The 24930-nt window shown below is 34.4% G+C and overlaps 2 protein-coding genes and 1 pseudogene across 2 annotated transcripts in view; 2 read left to right on the top strand and 1 right to left on the bottom strand.

The window, feature by feature from the left end:
- LOC134254816 (TALPID3 protein-like) overlaps positions 1–24930 on the top strand; it is a 62025-nt gene that overhangs the window by 17453 nt on the left and 19642 nt on the right. The window contains 3 exon segments of the mRNA XM_062737344.1: positions 19423–19525; positions 21403–21447; positions 22303–22368. Coding sequence (XP_062593328.1) covers positions 19423–19525; positions 21403–21447; positions 22303–22368 — 214 coding nt within the window.
- Positions 1461–4702, top strand: LOC134254817 (probable E3 ubiquitin-protein ligase IRF2BPL). Its single transcript, XM_062737345.1, has one exon. The coding sequence runs from the start codon at positions 2265–2267 to the stop codon at positions 4065–4067; it is 1803 nt and encodes a 600-aa protein (XP_062593329.1). The 5' UTR covers positions 1461–2264; the 3' UTR covers positions 4068–4702.
- LOC134254823 (uncharacterized) lies at positions 12778–15572 on the bottom strand (annotated as a pseudogene).

The raw sequence follows: 24930 nt of genomic DNA, 5'->3' as shown, positions 1-24930 counted from the left end.
TTCTGATGTTAAAGTAGTACATTGTTTATATGTACATGCACTAGTCCTTTTCATCGCAGTTTTGAACATACATTGTAGTTTGTTCACAGTACATACTTGTAGTTGCTTTTCATTTTATTCATGGGTAATTTTACCCAGCCCTTTTCAACTATATAAATTTCTCTAATTTTGTTATATTAGATTTAAGAATATGGACGACCTATTCTTTAGAATATTGCACATTTTTTTTATAGATTAGATTAAAAATTATGTATACAACAATACGCACATGTATAAACATAATAATGCTAATTCTCATGATCATTCTAATTCTCGTGCCGAGTGGCACAGTGGTTAGAGCGTCTGCTCTAGACTCGCGGAGTTACTTACGTCGCCGGTTTGAATCCCACTGTATGACGTGGCGACCGTTCCTTCGGATGAGACCGTATAAATCGAGGTCCTTTGTCACAGTAGGTGCTGGCACGAAAAAGGTCTCTCACTGCTGCAGCTCAATGGCCTTAAGTGCCGAGTATACATGTAGGTTAGAATTTGTAGCGCTCCACCAAGCGCCTTCACATGAGTGAAAAATTCTCGAGAGGGACGTTAAACAACAAATAACCAAATAACCTAATTCCCATGCTACCTAAATGTTTTGTTTATGTATCTTTATATTCTGAGTTTTTATACTGTATTGCAAGTTCACAGGAATGTATATTTGGCGATTTTTGATATTGATTAATATTTGGAAGTTAGTTTTGAAAAAAATGGTTAATGACACGAACGACGATATCTTTTGTATAGGTCATCGGAATCGTTCAGGTGTCAGAAGTCTAATTTAATTACTATCAATAAAGGTTGACTCGTGAAAAAGATTTACATGTAGGTCATGTATAAATTGCTGTAAATAAGAAATTAGGAGGTGAGAGTAGAAATCATTCGTTGTTTCCAAAGAAAGCAATGACGTCATCGCCTCCTTATGTTCACCGAAGTAATAAACTGCCTTACATATATTTTAATTCTAAATGCACTTTTCAAAGCATAGATTTTTTCACCCCTCCAGCAATTGACATTTAGGGAAAGAAAAAGACGTAATAGAAAATAGTTTAATGACCTTCACTGATTTTCCATGACCTTGTTTTTCTCGGATACAGTTAAAATTGCGACATCTGTAATTTATTACACAAGAGATGCAACAGTGAAACGTCTAAAAAAATAACTTCAACTCAGCGGAAATCGATTGTTGATGAAAATAGAACTACTGGCTAAGTACCAATTATCTATGGCTGTGACGTCATTTTGAACATCGAAACGATTTGTTTCCATGGCGAGAAGAAAATTGGGACACACGCGGCAAGGTTCTCACACGTTTCGATAGATTTTTTCATATTGATTTTCTGTTTTGAATACAGTTTCTTTTTACAAGATATGGACCCCTTTCTGACTTTAATGCTAGGTTATTGATGTTCCTGTCTGTGTTCCAAGTTCATATCAGGGGGAATCTGGAAATCGCGTTCCTGTCACGAACGTGAAATGACATAAAGACACGCAAGTGAACGCGATTTAATTAATTCTGTGCAAGGAAATTTGTTTGCGGCACGAACTTTCTCCATTTTATCAACACAATTTTTTCCGATTTTCATGTCGAGGCATATAATTCACGAATACACCAATTACTACATGTAAATTTCTATCCCGGGACATGGTATTGTTGGTATAGAATGTAACAGTTATCGCGTGTTGGCCTGTTGTTTAGGAAGAAAATTGCCAGTCTTGAGCAGTTTAAATAAAAGCCACCTTCGGTGAAGACGTGTCATTTTGATTTAAAGCATATCATAACAAAATACGCCTGAGCCGATTTGATAATTATGCGATCTTTAGTCACCTAGAGATGAATGAATAGCCGAGATATTTTGTAAGTTTGCGTGACGCTGTATATTTTTGTCCTGATGTCTCCATCGGATCTCCTCGCTAGTACATTTGGAATCCAATTACAATTGCGTGCAAGGGCTTTATGGATGGGTTTTCCGGTGAACAACGCATTGTGCAGGGAGAAGTATAATGTGTCTATCAGTAGAGTAACTGTCGACTGTGCAAGCCTGATTGAGTTTTAAGTATTGAGAAATCCGCATGCGCAAGAATGCTTTGTATTGTTGATTTTCAAGTGGATGGCGGTTTTGTTGACATTCGTGTGTATGATGTGATAGAGTGTTGACGTATAAAAGAAAACTAAGTGACTTGCCTTGGGATACATTGTTTTTACATTCCATTTAGGGAAATTTTAGACAATGTCGATGCCTCACCGAACACAGAGACAGCAATGCTACTTGTGCGATTTACCCCGCATGCCATGGGCAATGCTGCATGATTTTTCCGAGCCCGTGTGCCGAGGATGTGTCAACTATGAAGGAGCAGATAGAATAGAAATGGTTCTGGACAGTGCAAGGAGTATGAAAAGGTCACATGGTTTCCACGAGAGTCGTCAGTCTATGAAACACCATGGGCTGCCACCCCAGAGGACTGCAATTGACCAACACAGTTCTTTGGATCACCCACGTGGTCACCCGTCTTTAGAACGGTACGACAGCCGCTCGAGAAACATGATGGCTGACTATAACTCGCCGCCACAAAACCATTCAAGCGCAGTTCCAGCAAGAGTCGAGGACCAGCTCCCGGAGCACCACCGTGGGCCTAACATTCCAATTTCGTCCGCACGGGCCGTTTCTGCAGTTTTCCCCTTACACCACCTTCCTGACCACAATGCCCGATTTTGTGCCCATCCACAAGGAAGACCCGGGTATGTACCAAACCCTAATGTAACGTCAATGGGTGGTCATACTCTCCAGCATACCAAGAAGCGTAGCGCGGATCATGATGAAGATGAATCAACGAGCGGTCACCATGAAGATAACATCTTTAAATTCACGTCTCCAGAAGATATGGCTAAGCGTCCACAGATTGTGCGTGAAACAATTGCAGCATTGTCATCTGCAGTGCCATTCGAAATCCGATTTAAGAAAGACCATCATTTTCTTGGCCGCGTTTTTGCATTTGATTCCACTTCAAAAAATGGAGTTGATTTTGAATTAAAAGTATTCATGGAATACCCTCTTGGTTCAGGTAACATTTACAACAGTGCATCGAGTGTTGTCAAGCAAATGCATTTAGATAGTATGAAAGATGTAGGGAAGGGGTTATCTTCCGGTTACAAGTATTTGGAATATGACATGAAACATGGTTCAAATGACTGGAAAATTTTGAATGAACTTTTATCTGAGACTGTTAGATTCTTTAAAGAGCCAGTAAAACCAGAAATAATTCCATCCCCCTTCCACAACCCAAGCTTACCGCCCTTACCGACACCAAATACAAGACCCCATGTTCCTTTAGTCCATACCAGAAGTCAAGGCTCTCATGGATCGTTTGAGGGACAGTCGAAGAAGAGAAAAGCTTCTCCTGAACCTGATAATGATTTAGGAGAACAGAGAAAGCGTCAACAATGGATTCAAAGCCAATCGGAAGCACTCAAAATGACCATGAATTCGACTGGGTATGCGTCTGCGGGATCTTCATCAACATCTCCCTCCAGTAACCATACCCCTACACCGCCAGATGGCGCAAATATGAACGGCCCTTCGCCAATGGCAGCACTGATGAATGTCACTGATAATATTACTTCTGGTCCTGTTTCACCTAACAACCGGAACTCTCACCATTCCCCGGGTGGCTCGCAAGGACCGTCTGCAAGACGAGGACCGCCAATGTCCATCAAAGTTGGCACCCCTTCGTCGTTACTGGAAACCAATGTGCAGAATTCAGAGACCTTAAAATGCACGCTTTGTCATGAACGTCTTGAGGACACTCATTTTGTTCAATGTCCATCTGTGAGTGAGCACAAGTTCTGTTTCCCTTGCTCTAGGAATAGCATCAAGCTACAAGGGGCCGCTTCAGAGGTGTATTGTCCCAGTGGTAAAAAGTGTCCTTTAGTTGGGTCCAACGTACCGTGGGCCTTCATGCAGGGGGAAATCGCTACAATCCTGGGAGGTGATGTAAGATCAGATATGAATATTAAAAAAGAGCGCGATACGTGACTAAAATAATAAAACGACAGTTTTAAAAAAAGAAGAAAACCGTTACCCAAAACGGTATGATTTTCTCTCCACTTATATTGTCCAAGCCTGTGTCTTGAATGCTGGACGATGTTTGCGATCGATGTTTTTCGAAGAAAATAAAAACGAATCGCCTATTTCACGTGTCTGAGGGAAACAGAAGTTTTTGAAAAGGGTGAAGGACGATTAGAAATTGATAGTGCAAAGGAAGAGTTGACTGGGTTAAAACATGCAAGAATTTTAACTAAAAGTGCGTGTGCAGTATCACAGATACATATACGTGTAGAAATATTTCATTTTTTTGTAGTTTTTTTACACGCTGAAAACCATATGTTTACGTCAACAACAGTTTATGAAAGCTTTCTGAACTTTTAGTGTTTAATTAACACAGCATCAATTTGTCTTAGGTATTTTTTACGTCTTTGTTACTTTTTAGCTTTTTTAAATGTGCCCAATTGGAATCTTGCATGTGATGGTACTTCACGACTATTCGTGAAGGAGCACGTGCTAGTACTTCTTTGAATACATATGTACTTTCTGTCGTGAAGAATGTATTGTTTTGTTTGGTTTATTTAAATTTTTATTGTTATGTATATACATGTATGTTATTCGTGAATTGAATACAAAAAAAAAAAGTTACAGTGACATTAAATTCTGACTTCTGGTTTTATTTAATTTGCAATTTGATTAAACGAGGAACATTTATATTTCTTCACGTGTTTGTCGTCTGCACCATCCATTGACGAAACGTCTACGGTCTTTTTTCAGAATTTTGCAATAGTAACCTATATTTTGTTTGTTATTTCAACGAAGCGCGTTTTCTTTGTTGTAATTTAAACATTATCAAGTGCCCACTTGAATCGTCAGAGTTATATGCAATTCACAGTTTCTCAAAAAAGCAGTGTGCATATATATAAATAAATAGAGGGAAGTTACACGAGCCGCGTTGTCGAGACGACGCTTCCTTTCTCATGCATTACAGGGTTTCCAGATTTTAACTTGTATTTCGGGAAAAAGTTTCTTTATGAATTGGAAATGAGCAACGACTTTTTAGTGCATGTGGCACGTGCCTCTCTGAACCTCTTTGGTTCACTGCAAGAATAATCTTTATTTGAAAAAAGAATCGAGAGGGGAAAAAATTAATAGTTTCTTGAAGAAAAATTTATCTTAATAAGGATACGTATTCAAAAATAAAGATTTCTTTCCCCAGAAATAGAAGAATTTGTATATATTTAAAGCTAAGTTAGCAGACCTAGTACGAGAAATGACGCACAGTGCCGATATTTATATTGGACATGTGAGTCATTAACATTTAGTCAACAGAGGAGCGCGAATTTGTCGTCACGTTACCTGACGATTAAGATATTTGATGGATGGGGTAACTTTCTCAGTAGTGGATTATCATAAGTTTCTACGTCATTAAAAAAGGAGATGCAATTATTATAGTGGAAATGCTGTTCATTCAATTATTTATATGTACAATTATTTATGTACATGTCACATTTACGCTATAGCATGGATACTGGTATTTAGCTCACTTGAATTTGGTTATGCCCTTTTTTTTCTTTTTTTTTTTTTAATTTTCTAATTCTTTAAGACTATTGGGTCAATTTCAATCATACTTAGCAGAATATCTTTTTAGTGAAGGGAATACAGATGAGGAGCTTTGCCTTTTTTCAGGATTTGGTAATCAGTAAAAGGCAAATGGCGTTGTTTCATTTAGAAATCTACCCAAGAACCATTTAGCTATATAAAAGATCAAAATTACAGGAGAGCTTCATGAAATACGTATTTAATTACACTTTAAATTAATTTTACAATAAAACTCGAAAAAATACAATTTATGGCGTAATGATTGTAAATATTGTTAAAAGAAAAGCCGCATGAGGTTAAAAAGAACTGCAGAATATTAATAAGTTTTATGGAATACTTGAGGCTTCATGAACTGATGTTTTGTAACTTTATTGACATCCACTTCTTAATGCCGTTTTAATGGATGAAAGGTCTTCATCTGTCAAATTCATTCCCGGAAAAAAAAGAAACCAAAGTGCACCGAGAAAATTGGTGGTGCAATATAGATTCAAACATATTTTCTTCCTCCTGGTGTCGAAATGGAGTGGACTTTAAAATTTATCGCCGCTAAGCAGAAACAATAGCGCAATCGTGCATGTGTGTTTGTTTGTGTGTTATGTCCTCTGTGAAACAGAAGTGACGTATAGATTGAATCGGTATAGATGTCGAACGCTGAAATGCTCTTTTCGAGGGAATGCTTATTTGGGGTGCCCTTGTTTAGATTATAGCTTAAAATTTAAATTCTGACTTGACTCGCAATTCGGTATTTTTCAACAAACGGATATGCTAATACATATTGACGAGCATTGTTTAACTTCACTAATATTTTATGCCCCGCCATGATTATGACCGGGGTATATAAAGTTTGTCATGTCAAACTGCCATCCTTTCATCCTTTTGTCCTTTCATCACGTTTTGCGCATAGCTCAGTTTCTTAGCTCATTTTTAGCTCTACTGTCTACTGGTCAGAGACCAGAAGAGCTTATGCAAAAGTAAGGTGTCCGTCGTCCGTCTAGCTGTCCGTCTGTCTGTAAACAATTTTTATGTCTAGTTCCTGTCAACAATTTTTCAAAATGCTACTTCTCCTACAGTTTTGGTCTGATTTCAATATAACTTGACACACAAGAAAACTATTTTAAGATACATAATTCAGTGCATCAGTTTTTGATTTCGATGAAAGGTGTTGTCATGGTCACTAAAAATAGAAATTTCTGTGAAATTCATTTAAAATGCTACTCCTCCTACAGTTTTGGTTTGATTTCAATATAACTTGGCACACAAATAGACTACACTGATATACACAATCCAGTGCATCGGTTTTTGATTTCGATGTACGGTGTTGTCATGGTTACTAAAAATAGAAATTCCTGTGAAATTCCTTTAAAATGCCACTTCTCCTACAGTTTTGGTCTGATATCAATATAACTTGGCACACAAGTAGTCTATACTAACTAAAGATACATAATCCAGTGCATCGGTTTTTGATTTTGATGAACGATGTTGCTGTGGTTACTAAAAATAGAAATTTCTGTGAAATTCCTTTAGAATGCTACCCCTCCTACAATTTTGGTGTGATTTCAATATAATTTTGCACACAAGTAGTCTACACTAAGATACATGATTCTGTTTATTGTTGCCTGTTTCAAAGTTTTAAATCTAAATGCTACTTTTCCTTTGTTAAATGTACAGACCAGTAGAGCTAATATTGGTGAGAGCTTTTCAACTGCATTGATTTTTTTTTTCATTACCTTGACCTTTCCCTTGACCTCTCTTTTTTTAAATTAGTGTTTACCTTAGATATAAATTAGCCATTCAAGACTTCTTATGCTGGTACATACTGAAGTAAACTATCCAATACTTCAAGATTTATTTTAACCTTGACATTTCCTTTGACCTTGGCCATCATTTTTAAAAAATAGTTTTTTAATTCAGTTTTAAAGATACCATTCAAGACATGGTTATCAAACTTCATATGCTGATACATACTGAAGTAAGCTATTCAATTGTCAATCATCATTTTTTTTACCTTGACCTTAAATAAATGTTAGTTCAATGTAAAGAAAAAAAATCAAGATGGTATAACCAAAATTCGAATGCTGATACATAATTCTGTGAGCTAAACAATTGCATTAACTTATGTTTATCTTGACCTTTCCTTTGATCTTGACCTCACTTTTCTTAAATTTGTGTTTAGCCAAGTTTTGAAGAAATCATTCATGATATTTTTGTCAAACTTCACATGCTAATACATTCTGATGTAAGCTGTTCAACTGCTTCAACAATTTTTTACATTGACCTTTACTTTGACCATGATATCACTTTTCTTAAATAAGTTTAACCCAGTTTTAAATAAACCAATCAAGACATTTTATCAAACTTAATATGCTGATCAGTGTCAGAAATAAGCTATTCAACTTAATAAAAAAAAGAAACTTTTGACTTTGAACTTTTTTTTTGACCCCAACCTCATTTTTTTTAAATCTGCATTTTGCTTAGTTTTAAAGAAACCATTAAAGATATTTTTTATATAAACTATATGCAATTAAACATAATTTGTTGAGAATTTATCATATATATGTAAGACTCCAAAGTCCGATGGTGACGCCAAAGTCCGATGGTCTTGCCAAACCCCGATGGTCTGCGCAAAACCCCGATGGCTCATTGTCTTTACGGGCGCCAGAGTCCGATGGCCACACCAAAGTCCGATGGCTCGTTTCCTATGAGACGCGCGACGTTAAAGTGCAATGGTCTGACACGCCGAAGTCCGATGGTGCGGATGAACAATCAACGTTTATGACGTCACAATAATCCGACGTCAATCCTTGACGCTGTTGTCCTGCATTCAAAAGCAATCATTTCTGAATTCGTCCTCGAATACAATTTTTATTATTGATTTTGCTTATTGCTTGCAGCTTCCAGAGATATTAGGGTCAGTCCTCGCACACCACTCGATTGATTAGGGTTAGTCCTTGCAATTGCACAACCCGAGTGAATTAGGGTTAGTCCTCGCACCCAAGTCGAGTGATTAGGGTTAGTATTGCCCCAACTCAAGATATTTAGGTAATTGTTAATACACACTTTTCGAGCAGTAGTCTCGCACCTGCCTGAGAGTTAAGGGTTAGTTTTCGCATTTATTTAAACTTATTCTAAAGACCTTTGCATGTCGCGGCATTTAGGTTTGGCGCATTGCTACTATGACGTCATAAACATTAATTGTTTTCCGCACCGTCGGACTTTGGCGTGTCAGACCATCGGGGTTTGGCGCAGACCATCGGACTTTGGCGTGACCATCGGACTTTGGAGTCCCATCGCACTTTGGAGTCCTACATATATATATATATATATATATATATATATATATATATATATATATATATATATGTATATATATATATATATATATATATAGGGCATGTCCTATGGACATATTTTCTATTTTCGTTAGAGAGAACATATTGTTGAATATGTTGCTATGTATATGCATTTATTCTCGTGCTTGATCGAAAAAATCTTAAATCATTCATTTTTTAATGGCAAGAGAAAATAAGGTCAGATGACTAATTCAAAGGTAATTGATAGGTGTTGATATTGTGATCATATTTAATTCAATATTCCTTTTGTAGGAAATGCTTTACTTTGCAGTACCTTTGTTTGATTTGTAAAAGACCCCTCTCCTCACATAGGGGTGTGCTGAACATGCTAATTAGATGTTGAAGAGTCATTGTTAAAATTCTTATATCATATAAGATATGTCACTGGTTTTTCTTTATTTAGGTAAAATTAAAAATAGAATTCTTCATTTCTTATTCTATTTTATCAGTAGGTAATAATTGAACATTTGTTATCAACCCTTAGAGAAACTGAAATAAAACACCCATTCCATTGAAACTAGACCTAGGCTAGAAACATGCTGCCATATTATATCTTAGAGACTGTCAGTCGATAGAAGAATTGATTGCTTGTAAATCTAACATTGAAATTTTTTTAGAAAGTTTTATCTGTGATGTCTGTTGAAGTCTAGCTTTTTATTAATCTAGATTTTAGAATTTTCCCAAGGAATAGCTCTGTTGACCAGTCTAGCACTGGGTGGGTCAATGCAATGGAAGAGGCCCTTATGACACATGCACTTGACCTTTTCATTTCGTTTCCATTGACGTTATCTCTACATTAAATAAGTTTTATAGAATAATTATTTGTTTTGATGCTACACAAATATTTGTGCAAAACAACATATTAGAGAATGTCACAAATACTTGTTTTCGTACAGTGATTTTTCAGTCAGTTTAATCAATAAAGTACACCTGTTTATGACAGGAAGCAGAAAATATTGCTATTTTCAAAAGTTTCTACTGTTGCTAATTAAGGATTTCAGCTGATTTGTACAGTATAATTCTGTGATTTCAATTATGATATTTCTGACACTGAAACAGATAAACACAAATAAGATACATATATTTGAAATAATACATGCGTAAATTACTTCCAATTTATTATTTCCATGAATGTCAAAAAAAAATGTTGCTTTTTTTAAAATATAGACAGTCTTAGTTGATAGGGACAACTAAGGAGCACACAAAATCTTCAGCTGATATTAAGAGTCTATAACTAGCTTGCTTGTGACAGATTATTTCCCGGGAATTCCAGTGTTGCTACATGCCAACACTTATCAAAATTAATCTGTTGCCTGGCATATACTGTACTAGGAATCAACATGGAGATAGAACCCAGCTTGATGATTGTTGAATGTACACCCACGGCAAAAGAATTGACACAAAAGACAATCTTGCAATTAAATGGGATGCATTACAATCTTTTTATCAATTATACCCAGTCTTTTTGCTTTTTTCCCCCTTCTTGCTGTTTTTTTTTTGAAAGTTGACTGCAATATTTATGCTGTTATATAGGACAGCATAAAAGTACATTGTAGGTCTCTATATTTCATAAGAAAATGAGTTGCTCTGGATTGAAATATGAAGAAGTACATAGACAATGACACACATTCAAACTTAATATTAAATTGAGCTCAATCGGACCAAAAAAAAAAAAACAGGATAAAATATCTGAGGGTTCATATATATATATATATATATATATATATATATATATATATATATATATATGCTGGACATGGCATAATGATGATCTAGAAATGAAATAATGATGATCTGGGCATGAAAAATGATGAACATGACCTGACAGAATAAGAAATAGCAAAAATAGCAGGGTGAGGAAGTAGGCAGGATATAATGAGGAACAGGGCAGACATCATTAGGAAATGGAAATGACATGATGACGGTCTAGATAATAATATAGTAAGGAAAGATCATGACATAATGTCAGGAACTCAGGACTTGACATAAGGAGGAACAGGACATGGCATAGTGAGGAACTAGTTATGAAATAATGTGGAAATGGGCATGAAATGAGGAGGAAACTTGACATGAGAGAAATAGAAACTAGACAGAATAAAATGAGGAACTGGAAAGCAATGACTAGTAAATAAAATGGCAGGATGAGAAAGATATGACATAAGGAAGTGGAATTGGCATAATTATTATCTCAGAAAAGTGTAACGCAAACAAATGGTAACTTGAAATTAATTTTATTAAAGTGTGGCGATATTATGGGCACGGCTGTTATTTAGTTTCAAATGCAAAACAAACAATATCATATGGGCAATGGGCAGCCAAGACAAGAGCATGCCCCAATCAAATGCACAAACAACATTCAACATCAAAGCAAATCATATATCAAGGTCATTACCAAAGGTCAAAGTTCATATAGTGGTAAGTCAAAGTTCATACAACATCAAAAGTTCAAAGTTCACAACATCAAAGTTCAAAGTTCACCATATATATATATAGAAAGCATTGACCCTGGGAGGTGCAGAGGTCAAAGCTTACAATATAATTACCAAAATGCCGCTTATATGCCACAAGTTCCCTGAGATGAGGATCAGAATGAAACTCATCCAGGGAACTCCGCCACCATGGTGGGGGTAGAGCGGCATATACAAAGCCGTACCCAGGACCCTTGCTAATTGGGAAAGCAGGATTGACCATGGGCAACGATAGCCTCAAGTCCCCCCTGGAGAGAGTTTAGAAAAATGTTATTCCCCAACGAGGATACAGTGTACCCCATCCTGTAAAAATAAAGCTGGATCAGGTTTAATGTCTGAATGGCGAATTATTTTGCAAGACAATTGCAGCTATACCAGAATTAACCCGTTTGCGTGCATTTTCCATAGCTTTTAAATTTGCTGAATAGCGCCATTGGAAATTAAATGACCATATAATCCTACTGTTTCGAAAGTGATTCCTTTTAAAACCAACTGCTTTGCAACCACCCTTATTTTTCTGATCGATATATATATATATATATATATATATATATATATTTATTTTACTTAACTGGATATATAACCCTGCCACCACAGTGAGATGTGTTTTCTTTCTAATGTCAAATTTGTACCACCTGGTCTTAATACAGCTTCCAAAAAGGCGTGCTTGATTATTGATGAACCCACCAACCATATTGTCTGTATATCTAAAATTAGATTAAAACTTTGGTATGCGAATGTAGGATTTGTAAGAATCAGATTTCCAACGACCAGATCTCTGAATGTCATGAGTTGAAAATCCTTTTAACGCGAGATCAGTACTCGCGCCGATTTGAGATTTGTATCCTGGATACCAGGAAATTTAGGTGCTTTACTGCCTTACAAAGTACCCCCGTAAATTGATATCGTGTGAGTGGGGATAAATCGAAGTGTCATAATGTACCTGAATCCTCTGGACGGATGCTGACGTATTTAGTAATGAGCTGATATGGACATGCTACACCACCCTGCTTATCTATTTGAAGTACTGTGCCTTTACCTAACTGGTCCGTTTTCGAATACCGGATAGTCAGTAAGAGAGATTGCGTTTCGTGATTAATGGACAAATTGTCGAATTGAATTGTGTTTTGTTGATCACCTTCTCTTGTATTAACTGTTAATTCGCCAACTCTTAAAAATCCATGAAATGCCAGGGAAAATGCAGCCGAGAAAAGAGCTGTTTCAAAAGCATTGGTACATATTATGGGCAGAATTGAATAATATTTAGCAAAATTGTTTTCGTTATTGGCAGTCTAGTTTTTTATGTCTCAAACGTTTCATGCCCTGCAATAACTTTGTAACCAAGAACTCTGGGGTTGGATCGTGAACACTCTGCAATTTACAATAAAATGAAATGGCAGACAAGTATGACCTCACGGTACCATATGCGAGGCCGGATGATGATGAATGCAAAACGAATTGCACGACTGAGTTTAATGTAGGGGGCCATGGCGTGCAATCAATGAGTCTACATACTTTGTAATATGCTGCCATTCCAGCCCGATGAGATTTATGTGTGTTTTCAGATACTGAGGCGTCTAAAAGTTTAGCAAACTCAGGCTGGAGATGATGTTGCGGAAATTTTTTCCCTGGCATGTGGAGCTGCTTTAATCTGGCCCACTGCTTACGAGAAATTGAATCAGCAACTACATTGTCTTTACTTGGTATGTAAACTGCACGAAACAGAATATTATAATTCATAGAAGCAAGGACAAATGGTCTAAGTAGTTTCATGACCCGCTCTGATTTAGAAGTGAGTTTATTTATTATAGCGACTACAGCTTGATTGTCTATATGGAGAATGATCTTTTTATTAGCGAGTTTGTTACCCCATAAATAGACGGCCAAGACCACCGGAACTAACTCTAAAAAGGTCATGTCTTTAAGTAGGTCATTGGACGCCCAGGTCTCTGGCCAAGGGTAAAAACACCATTCCCCTTTGAAATAAGCACCACATCCCAAGTAAGACGAACCGGAACTATCTGTGTAAAAATTAATGTTGTTGTCTGACGTCCACTCAATATCTAAAAAATACACAGTCCCATTAAATGATTCAAGAAAATTAATCCACATGTACAAGTCCTGACGCATTGATTGAGTTATCCTTATGTGATAATGTAATTCTGAAACTCCTATTGTAGCATTATAAAGCCGACGCAGAAATGCCCTACCTTCTTATGGCTCTTGTAAAGAAATTCAGTTTACCTAAAACAGATTGTAATTGTTGGAGTGTCATCTTGCGTTGAACAACGAGATGGTGTAAAATACCCTGTAGCTCTAAGCATTTTGAATTGGGGATCTTAACTAGCATATGATAAGTATCTATCTCAAAACCTAAAAATGTCATAACCATAGTAGGGCCTTCAGATTTGTCCTCGGCAATAGGAACACCTATATCATCGCAGACGTCTTGAAAATTCGACATAAGATCTTGACAGGAATGGGCATCCCTCCCAGCAAATATAAAATCATCTAGATAATGATCCATTGTTGATGTTTTAGAACGCTTTAGCCCACTGCAAAATTGTAGAAAAATCCTCGAAAACCTTACACGAAATGGAGCACCCCATAGGTAAACATTTGTCTATGAAATAATTACCCTGAAATTAAAAACCCAGGAGATCAAAATCGCCGGGAAATATTGGAAAAGTCGAAATGCGGATTTTATATCTCGCTTTTTTCCCTAATTTAGCAATCATCTGAATCACTGAATCAAAGGATGAATATTGTACAGCAGTTTCACAAGGATCTATGTATGAATTTACACTACTAAACTTCGGGAAAGAGAGGTGCGTTATTTTATCCCCCTTCGGCACTAGCCCAATTGGAGATAACCTAAGATTAGAAATTGGTATTTTCGTGAAAGGACCCTGTATCCTCCCCATTTCAATTTCTTTATCGATTTTCTCTTTAAGTTCATTAGGATGATCGTCCGCGGATTTCAAATTATTACATTGAATTGGTAATCTAGGCCCATGATAATGAAGTTTAAACCCTTGAGAGAACCCTTGGATTAGGCGATTTGCTATGATTCTGTTAGGATAGTGGACGAGACATTTTTTAAGGGCGTGTACATTAATAGGCGTTGAACCTAGACGCCATAGATTGCGGGGTGAGGAATCTTGGTCTTGAGTAGGTGGGGCGCTGGGTGTTGCTGCTGGAATACCCCCTATAATTGGTATTTGCATTGGTTGAATACCCCTTATAGTTGGTATTTGCATTGGTGGTTTGTGGAAAGAACTTGACTGTCCATAGAATTGACCACTTGAATTTTGTTGGCGAAATATTTGTGCGGAAAGTGTTTGAGGCTTGTGTAAGGCAATGTATCTGTTTTACTACCACATCGAATACAACTGTGTTTATACATGCATGGGAATTTGTCACAAGATCCCTTGTAATTGAAATTGAAGCATTTATCATTATTGGTTTTGGGTGCATTTGTTACGTTATAAGCGGGCCAGAATGCATATACATCAACCATAATTCCGAGTCAATTTCACCCCAAGAAGACACAGGATTTTGCTCTTTGCGCAGCCTAAACTGCGTATCATATTCTTTCCAAGATATAGCCCCCCTGCTAACACCCATTCTTACGGTCTGTATGTACTTAAGTAGGTCAAGAGTCTTGGCGGGATGTGCACTCAAGTACACACTTGCAAATATGAGCATAAGGTCAGTCCATTGCTCAATATTTTCTACCTTTTTTGGGTTGGCATCTTTATAAATTATCTCACCCATACTATTCATAACTAATTTCTTTTCATCAGACCCTGATTTTGGTGTTAAAATGTGGCCAAATCAATATACTGCCCACTAATAATACGTTGTTTGACTGTGCTAGAAACATTCATACCAATCATATGTATTGATGGGACAGGAGCAGGGGTGGTACCAACATCTGTTGGAGTTGAGATTGTTGCTCCAGAGGTGGTCGGTGCAAAGGATGGCCCTGCACTTGTCGTCAACATGGGTTGCGCTTCCGCCACAACGGAAGTTGATGGAGCCTGGGTCGGTGGTATTGGTACATGTACTGGACATCCTGCCGTACGCCGTCGATATATCTGTGTTCACAGACACCGTAGCCTGACTACCACTTGGCTGCTGTGTGGCAGTCGCTGCTGGTTGAGCCATTCTACGCTTCTTAGCTCTCGGTGGCATCGTGTTCAGAAAAGAAAAGAAAATTCTTTATTTATATATATATATATATTATTTTTTATATTTGTAAGAAGAAATTTAAATTAATTATCTCCTCATTCTCACATGCCTTATTATTTCTTTTTATAAAGTTAGCCTAATTTTTTATTTATTTATTTATTTATTAAATTTTTTATTATTATTATTATTATTATTTTTATTTATTTATTTTATTTTATTTTATTTTTTTTTTTTTTTTTTATCTCCCCTTGGTATGGAAATCTGAAACGTGTCGGATCAATTTATAAAACAAAGAAAATTTAATTAAGCCAAAGCAATATGATATAAATCCTAACGATCAAGATAATTGACTTAATAATCATTATATCTTATCACATACTTACATCATATAATCTGTTTTAATGAAAACTTATATAGATACAACGTGGTCGGCTAATACAAAATGGCCACAACAGACGCTAGAAAAAAATTATCATTATAAAATCAAGGATCATCGGGAAATCATGAAAAAATACTCCTAAATTGATTGCAGCAAACAACTACCAAATAGATAACAAAAACATCCATAGAATTATACCCATTAACTATTTTTCTAAATATCTAAATTTGCAAAAAATTATCCTTTAAAATTGCACCAACCTCATTCATATAGTCTGTGAATGAAAAAGGATTAACGGAAGTTGACTCAGGGGGAATAACTCTAATTGATTATAGGGATTATAGGCGGATCTATGGATTTTGTAATATGGGAAATTAACACTTTCTTCGATAAAAGCCTCCAATTCGAATAGAATTGGATGTGATAAAAACTGGACGTAAAAAATGAGGCATTAGACATAGATAATAAAGGAACTAGACATAAAATAATGAGGAGCTAGACATGAAATGATGCAGAACTAGACTTGAAATTAAGAGGAACTAAATATGAAATAATGAGGAGCTAGACATAAATAGTGAGGAACTAGACATATTAAATATTAATGAGGAACTAGACATAAATAATGGGGAACTGGATTTTAAAATGAGAAACTAGATATGAATAATGAGGTATTAGACATAAAAAATGAGGAACTAGCCATAATTAATGAAGAATTAGACATAAATATAGAAGAACTAAACATTAATGATGAGGAGCTGGACATAAATAATGAGGAATTAGGCATAAATTATAAAGAATTAGATATTAATAATGTGAAAATAGACATAAAGAGTTATTAGACATAAATAATGAGGAACTAGACATTAAATGGGTCTATGAGGAACTAAATAATAATGAAGGATTAATCATGATATTTAATGGAACTTGGATTTACATGTATGAGGACCTCTTTGTGACATAATGAGGCACTAAAAAAGTCGAAATATATTACAGAACTGGACATTAATAATGAGGAACTGGACATTAAATAAAAAGGATTTTTTAAGCATTTATGGCCATTCCACAATTTCAAAGTTTCTTATAACAAATTTCATTGTGGCCTGCATGCCAAATTTCAGGTATGAATTTTATACACTTTAATGATTTATTGGGTAAAATAAAGATTAAGCTTTATTTATATCAATTGCCATAGTCATCTATCAAATGTAAGTTTTCTGTATATATCATAGAAAGGAATAGGATTTAATAATTTATTTCACCTCTTTCCAGAGTTACAATGTATTGGACAATTAATTTTGTTAGTTTAATAAAGTATTATTTTGTAATGATTAAATGTTCACTTAAAAAAAATGTTTGCTCACAGTTCTATGATCATCTTTTTAAAAAAATTTTACTCCAGTACAGTAAAACATGTTTAGTATGAACACGGATATTGCGAATTCATGGATATTATAGCGAAGTTATCTTGGATCCTCAGCTATATAAATTCAACCTACTCCTCATACGGATATAAAGTAATTTCATAAATCCCAGTGACTTCGTTATAACCAAGTTTTACTGTATCTGTTATTTGCACCTTAACTTATCAAGAAGTCTTTTCAAAGGTGATGTTATTTCTGCTTTTAAAAATGTATCTCAAGCACTATTTCATTCTGGTGAATTAAGTCAAAGTAAATTTGAGTATCTAACAATTTTCAACAAGTTTCACAGGAAATATTGCAGGCACACCTTCACAATAAAAACAAATTGTCCAATGTTCAGAAAAAAATAATTTAAATATAATTGAGACACTTTCCTGACCAAATTACCTCTTTTTTATGCTCATATACAAAGGATGTCTTCAATGAAAAAGTGATTTATGAGCCATCCCTTTAAAAGATAGTGACAGAAGATGTCAGGCAATTGGTGTTTTTATCTTAAATAAGTGTCTGATCGTAAAATAACAGGGTTTATTTGTCACAAATTTGCTGAAAAATGATTAGAAAATAAAAAAAAAAAGATTGAAGCAATATCTTAGACTCGTTGACAGGTGTTTTGTATTCTAGTCCATTGAACCAGATGCTTTTTAATATACAGGACTTGTGATTTGTCAGGACTGTACGTGAAAAAATGTGAAGCATATGAATGGAAATGATCCCTTGTTTTCAACCAAACACCACATATGGAAAAATGATCTTCCAATTTACATGCAAGACATGTTCAAGTGATTTAGAGTGGCAGGCTGCAAACACTCATTAGTATTCAAGAGCAGAGCTTACAGCAGAACTGATTCAAGTCATACAAGTTGTGTAAACTCCTTGGAATGTTTTTGGGCGATCCTTTAAAAAATCAACATTCAATCATTGTCTTTTTGCAAAAATAAAAAAAAGCATTAGTTATCAAAATTATGTTTCTTGTAAAATTAAAATGGATTTTTAGTAATGTCTTAATTCAAAGCCTGTAAATAGAGAATGAATACTGGTAACTGGTGCAGAAATGTTAATATTCAGGTAAATAAATGAAGTGCTTTCTAAATGGAAAGTGTAATGGATATTTTTAATTTGAAGGAAATCATTTTGAAATAACCTTTTCTAAGGAATTTCAAAATTCTGTTCATGTTTTGCTCTGATTCTTAAAGTCGACACTTGAATTGCTAAAGAGATTGAAATGGGTTTTTTTTATGTTGCTTCAACTTAATTAAAAGATAATTTGTTTCAAATGTTTCTTAGAGAATTTGGCCAGTGATTTAGTCTTTAAATTAAACCATTTTGGGGCTGGAAATCTGTTATAGTCAAAGGTTTTTGTTCAGTTGAAAATTGCATTCATTTCTTTGTTGATGACATATTCTTATGATATCATCTTCATACTTTACAAAAAAGTAGATAAGGATGATATTTTTGAACACAATTTGAGGGTTAACCTTAAAATTTGACCTTGACTTTAAATAAATGAAAAATGTATATCTGTTGAGGATGACCTTCAGCTTCTAATAATAAGCACACACAAATAAAACGAGATCACATACTTTACTGGGGTAAAGCGTAAATTAAAGAGTTTGTAGTTGGCCTTGACCTTTAGTTTAAGAATTTGGTTAATATGAAAAATGTATGTCTTTCCCAAAGGTTTTAAAGAAAGGACAGTGAACTTAAGGGATATAAGCAATTACATTTATATCAAAGCAGAATTGTAGGTCCTAGACCATTCACACTATACATACTGTATACTTTTTGGAAGGTCCTGCAGTGTCAAAAATAGGGCACTATACATGTACTGCTTTGAATGAGAAACAAGTTTAACCATTTATAAACATGTTTTTGCATTGATCACATTTTGAATTGTGTAAATTTTTGTAAAGTGTTAATTATTTTGTGTAGATTGAGAGGAGAGGGTGTGGAGAAGTCACCAGCCGTGAAGAGAGCCGAGAGACTGGTTCACGACATTGAGGAGGTCAAGGACAGATTACAACAGGAAGTCTCTGTAAGTATGCTTATCATCTCTGTTGCTTAAACTGAATTTGTCTAGCTAACATTACAGTACAAAAAATGTATCATGCAATTAAAGTGAATTCATGAAACTTAATGATGTAATTTATAAAATATTTATTTAATAACACAATTTATCTAATAGATAAATGGCAATAAAAGAAAAAACAAATTGTAGTTGATAATTTTAAAGTTCATGGATTTTCTTTAAACTGGATGTGAAACATGTCCTTAAATCTTTTTTTCATTTTTTCAAAACAGTGATGGGGTATGAATGATTTAGATTATGATGACCCAATTTCATCTCTTTTTTATTTATCGATATGCTATTAAAATGTCAATGCAATTCTAGAAAACATGTGCTCTGATTGAATTTTAAACTTTAAAAATCCAATTAATAGGTGATCAATTAAAACAAGGAAATACCTAGTTTATTCTATTATTCAATTACTAACTGATTTACTGTGATATGTGCTTCAATTGTCAGGTCATATTTGATCTCATTAAAATTTGTCAGAAAAGACCCAGCCCCATCCATACAAATTATGTCAGATGCAAATACCATGTCAGAAAGCAAAACAGCACACTGCCCTGGAGCAAGTTATTTTGGAAGCACAGATAAATGGAATTAATTTTAATGAAGTATCTTTTGTTGACAATTGACCAAGTTTCTGTATATATTCTGTGTCATTATCAGGGCTATAAAGTACGTAAATGGAAACTTTAGAGAACATAAATTTCAGATGGCATTCCTTGCAGGTCATTAACCGCAGCATTTCCAGGGTAGACAACTTGAAATTTTACTTTTACAGTAGGGTTCAATAAATAATGCAAAAGGCCATAAAGAATAAGAAAAACACCATAAATCATTAGGTTTTTTGCTGAATGTCTACAAAAATATCATGATTTGTTCAAGTCCTTGGAATTAATTTGAGCTAAAGCTGTGTCCACCATGGGCTTGAACATAACCCATGATATTTCTGTACACAGTACTAAAAAACTTTAAGGTGTTTTAATTTGTCGAGGACTAATAACATTAACAAAACCTACAAAAATCAATTTTTTTGTCTGCGAAATTCTCTTTCTCTTGTCATCTTGTTTACTGATTAGGTCACAGAAAAGGGGCACTACTCTAAATTCAATCACAATATTGACAAACTGGTAAGGAAGAATGAATTTATCAATTTTTTTAAAGGGAAAATAATCCTGGGCAGGCATAATTTTTCCTTATTTTATCTGCATTCTGCTGTCTTAATTTCACTTTTCACTATCCAAAAGAAACATATGACTTTCATTAAGCAATGGCAGACTGTCATTATAGTCTGAGCATAGCAAAATTGAACTTTAATGAGTTTCTTTAAATTTTCATTTTTCAGTTTTTTTTTTCAATGTGTTGATCTCACCATCTCTGGTGTTTTACTTGTGTACATAACAATGCTTCTACAAACTATATAGATCAAAAGGTCAGATGTCAAAGAAAAAAGAAATATTCACAGATCTTAATTTTAAGTCTGATCTCCGTCCTCATATCCGTGGGTGTAGAAATTGACCTATACATATTATTAGACCTCTAATGTGAAATAAAATTGAACTTGATTTTACATGTATTTCTTGAATTATAAAGGATATATTTTGAATTATAAGAGATAAATTTTCTTCATATGATTTCAAAAATGTATGTTAAATTAGTAAGAAATTTTCTTGTGATGTTGAGTTGACCTTCCATATGACTAATTTCACAATTTCTGCACCACATTTTAAAATAGAAGTATTTAAGGAGGCCTACATGTATATAAGGCTTGTATGTTTTGCTAACATGTTCGTATAATCCTTTCTTTTCAAAATGCTAATAATGATTTTTTTTAATTTTAGGATGGAGAAAAAGCATTAAAAGAACAGGAGGAAAAGAAAATCCAGGTAGTTCACATGTTATTCAATAAGTACATTAAGTACACATATTATTAAAATCGCACACTTTTCATGAGGACATTCTATAAAAAGTTGACCCTGATTTATTTTTGTGCTTTTCTATGTTGGAAATATTTTCAAATGACGTGATAAGAGTTTGAAATCAGCCGACTTCCTGATTTTCAACCAAATCTGACAGTGTCATTTAAATATCTGCTAATTGGTAAGGTGTCTGCCATCAGTCTTTTCCTCCAATCACTCTACAAGATACACAGATTTCATTCCTGTAAGACCAACTCTCATTTTAAGTTAGAAATTATATATTAAGTATAAAATTAATGGCATCTTAACTAATAGAAGCAAATCAGGTGCTGGACAAGTAAAAAAAAAAGAGAGAGAACTCTTTTTAAAAAGCTTTTGTCTTTCGAAATTTTTTCTATGTATACTCTTAGAAAAAGAGGCCTCTAAGCGTTTGGTCAAAGTACAGTGTAATGGGTATAAAATCTCCATGAATAAAAATGATTTAGGAATGCATCTTGTTTTAATTGGTTGCATATAAATGTATAATGATATCAAAACAGAATGAATCCCCTGTCATGATCAAGCAGATTAACAGCTGTTACAGAAAATGCACAGAAATACTTGTTATATGCTTCATTTGTTATAACTTGTTTAAAGAATGAGTGAAACCATGACTGGTTTATAAATCACATCTATTAAATACATACTCTGTTATTTAGTTTTCAAATGTGTGGATCAGCATGTACATGTAAATATACAGTTCAAATGACCGGATAATTTTTGAAATATTTTGTGACCTTCTCATAATAGAGCTTTCATCGATATTCTTTTTCATTAAACTAGGATATGAAATTTGATGTAAAGAAGATAGAGCAACTTCATGGGCCATCCCCACTGGATCCTTATTTGGTATGTATATATTTAAGAAATTTGATTGTTCATGTATGTTGTCCCAAAAACATTGCAGTCACTGTAATTAGTAATTTCTCTACAGAGCAAATAATCAGCCTTATTTAATTTGTAGTATTGTTAGAATAGAAATAAAGTTTGTGTTGCTATGGATTACTCACGTTAACCTCTCAAGTCTTGAAATATTGTTTGAAATATACCATAGCGTTGACCTACATCTTAGTTTTTATATTCCCAAAGAAGAGTTCTCTAAAAGCAACATTTCGCAAACTCAAAAGTTATCCTGCAATATCCACAAAATTGCATACATTTTTCTTAATATGAATAAGTTAATACAGAGATACACAAAGAAATAGCTCAGATATCCTATTTTCCAGCTGCAGAGATCTCATTTTCATGTATATTTAAAAAAATGTTTAAAATGAAATGTTATGCTCCAAAATTTTATTCCTTGCTCTACAGTGACTATCAGAAATTTGAAGCTTAACTGAGATCTAATTTTAATCAGATTGTATACTTATATTTAGGAAGTTGTATTAATTTTGTGAGTTTAATTGATCTGTAGATCACACAGATTTGTCACAAAGGCATATTTTATCAAACATGCTAGGTTTTACAAAATGATTACAAATGCTTTATACAAGTATTTATGAACCATACATACAAAAATTCTCTGCAATTTTTTTTTTTTTTTTCAAATATCCATCATTTGAATTGAAGTGATGTTGACTGTCACTATGATCTCTCATTCTGGAAGGCATTAGTTTCATCATACTGAGGGTAAAGCTGTTTTAGCTCACCTTAACTGAGGCTTAAGCAAGCTGATCAAATTTTATCAATTGTCTGTTTTGGTCATTGTAAACTTTTCACATTTTCACCTTTTTTGTCTAGAACCATTTGGCAAATTTCAACTGGGTTTGGCACAAATTGTACTAGCTAGGGTAAAGGGAATTTTTTTTTCAAATAAAGGGTCAGAATCTCTTGAAATGTGACATAGTGTAGAATCAAATTCCTCACATCATGGCCCCAAAGGATAGGATGATCACCAAAGGTGATCATAGCTTTACTTGAGAATATTTGGTTATGGTAATATATTTTTTCACAAACCAGGTGGAAGAATAGTTATATTAATATGCATGCATTCCCACAATAGTGTAGGGCCATAATAGGATGTTATAGTTTTAATTAATCTCTGTCTAGTTTTTTGGCTATGCGAGGGCATCAACAATAGTTAGAAACGTGGGATAATTTGTATAACAGCAAAAGCCTGCTATGCATAAATTACCCCACGTTTCCAGCTATCCTAGATGTCCTTTATATACCTGATGAACTAGACAGTGATTCCTCATATTTCCATTTTATTGTCACAGTGAGATAAAATTGTAAATTTAGATTCAAAGAATGTTGTTTTAATAATACATTTAAATTGCACAAAGCCTCCCATGTCAATTTCAAAAGTCCCTGCCCACTGACGTCAGACACAAAGACAGCTGCACAAGATTTACATGCATATAAGGCCTTCTTAGCTCATGACACGAAATTTACATTCTAGTTGAATTATTAAGAAATCAACTCACCTCAAGTTCAAAGAGTTATCACAGAGAAAACAAATAGAAATTAAAATATACATATGTAGGAAAAAATCTTGCTTTTTATGGACAGAATATTGTCCAATTGTATAGGTTGGAGTATAAAAGAGACCCAAAGAAAGAAATCTTTTAAAATTTCTTCTAAAGAAGAGTATAACCATGATTAATTATATTAATATCCAAGCATCCCCAGGAAGGGTAGTTTCAAAGTTGTTCAAATTATGGATCTAGGGCTAAGGTGGGTCAAATTGTTCTGAGAAAATGAGTGCCAAGATTACTCAGGTGAGCATTGTCTCCCATGGACCTTGTTAAAAAATGTGTCTCAACAACTTTAACTAATTTTCACGAAAGTATATCATGAAATTTAAATATATAAGAAGAAAAAATAAGGTCATCGTTCTTTGTTAGCCTAGAAATAAAAGTCTTATATCCACCTACCACCCTCCTGACAAGGAAATAAAAAGTATACCTGAGGTGAAACAGACATTGTTGTTTTTAATTGTTCTACTCTGGATTTGTGTGGGTAGCAGGCACTGATATGACAATTTGACTATTCCTGTATTATCTTTAGATGTAACACAAATGTTTGCTGCATTTTCAGCAAATATGGAGTGATATTGATCAATCTGACTTGTACACAGGGATTCATCACACCCACATATATAGCAGTGATATTAAACTTTGTTAAAACAAACTGGGGCCAAATGACAAGAGAGTGCATCATTAACACATTTTTGTACAATTTACAAAAATATGGTGTCAAAATTATGTCACATTGATATCATAACTTCCTCATTTAAAAATAAATAAGGCCAAGCTTAAAAAATCCTTTGTTTGCAGTTGCCGGGCTATAGTTTTTAGACTGGGTAGGTAGGTAGGTATTCTTTGGGTTTTTTTGAAAAAAAAGTTGTTTTCAGATTTTTGTTGTATATCAAATAAAAGAACTTTTCATGGGCCTACTAAACATTAATAA

This window comes from Saccostrea cucullata, unplaced genomic scaffold (genome assembly GCF_032062105.1).
Source record: "Saccostrea cucullata isolate Sc308-1 unplaced genomic scaffold, CSIRO_AGI_Scuc_v1 ctg75, whole genome shotgun sequence".
NCBI lineage: Eukaryota > Metazoa > Mollusca > Bivalvia > Ostreida > Ostreidae > Saccostrea > Saccostrea cuccullata.
Note: the sequence above shows the minus strand (reverse complement) of the source record. Positions and strands in the feature narration are given on the sequence as shown.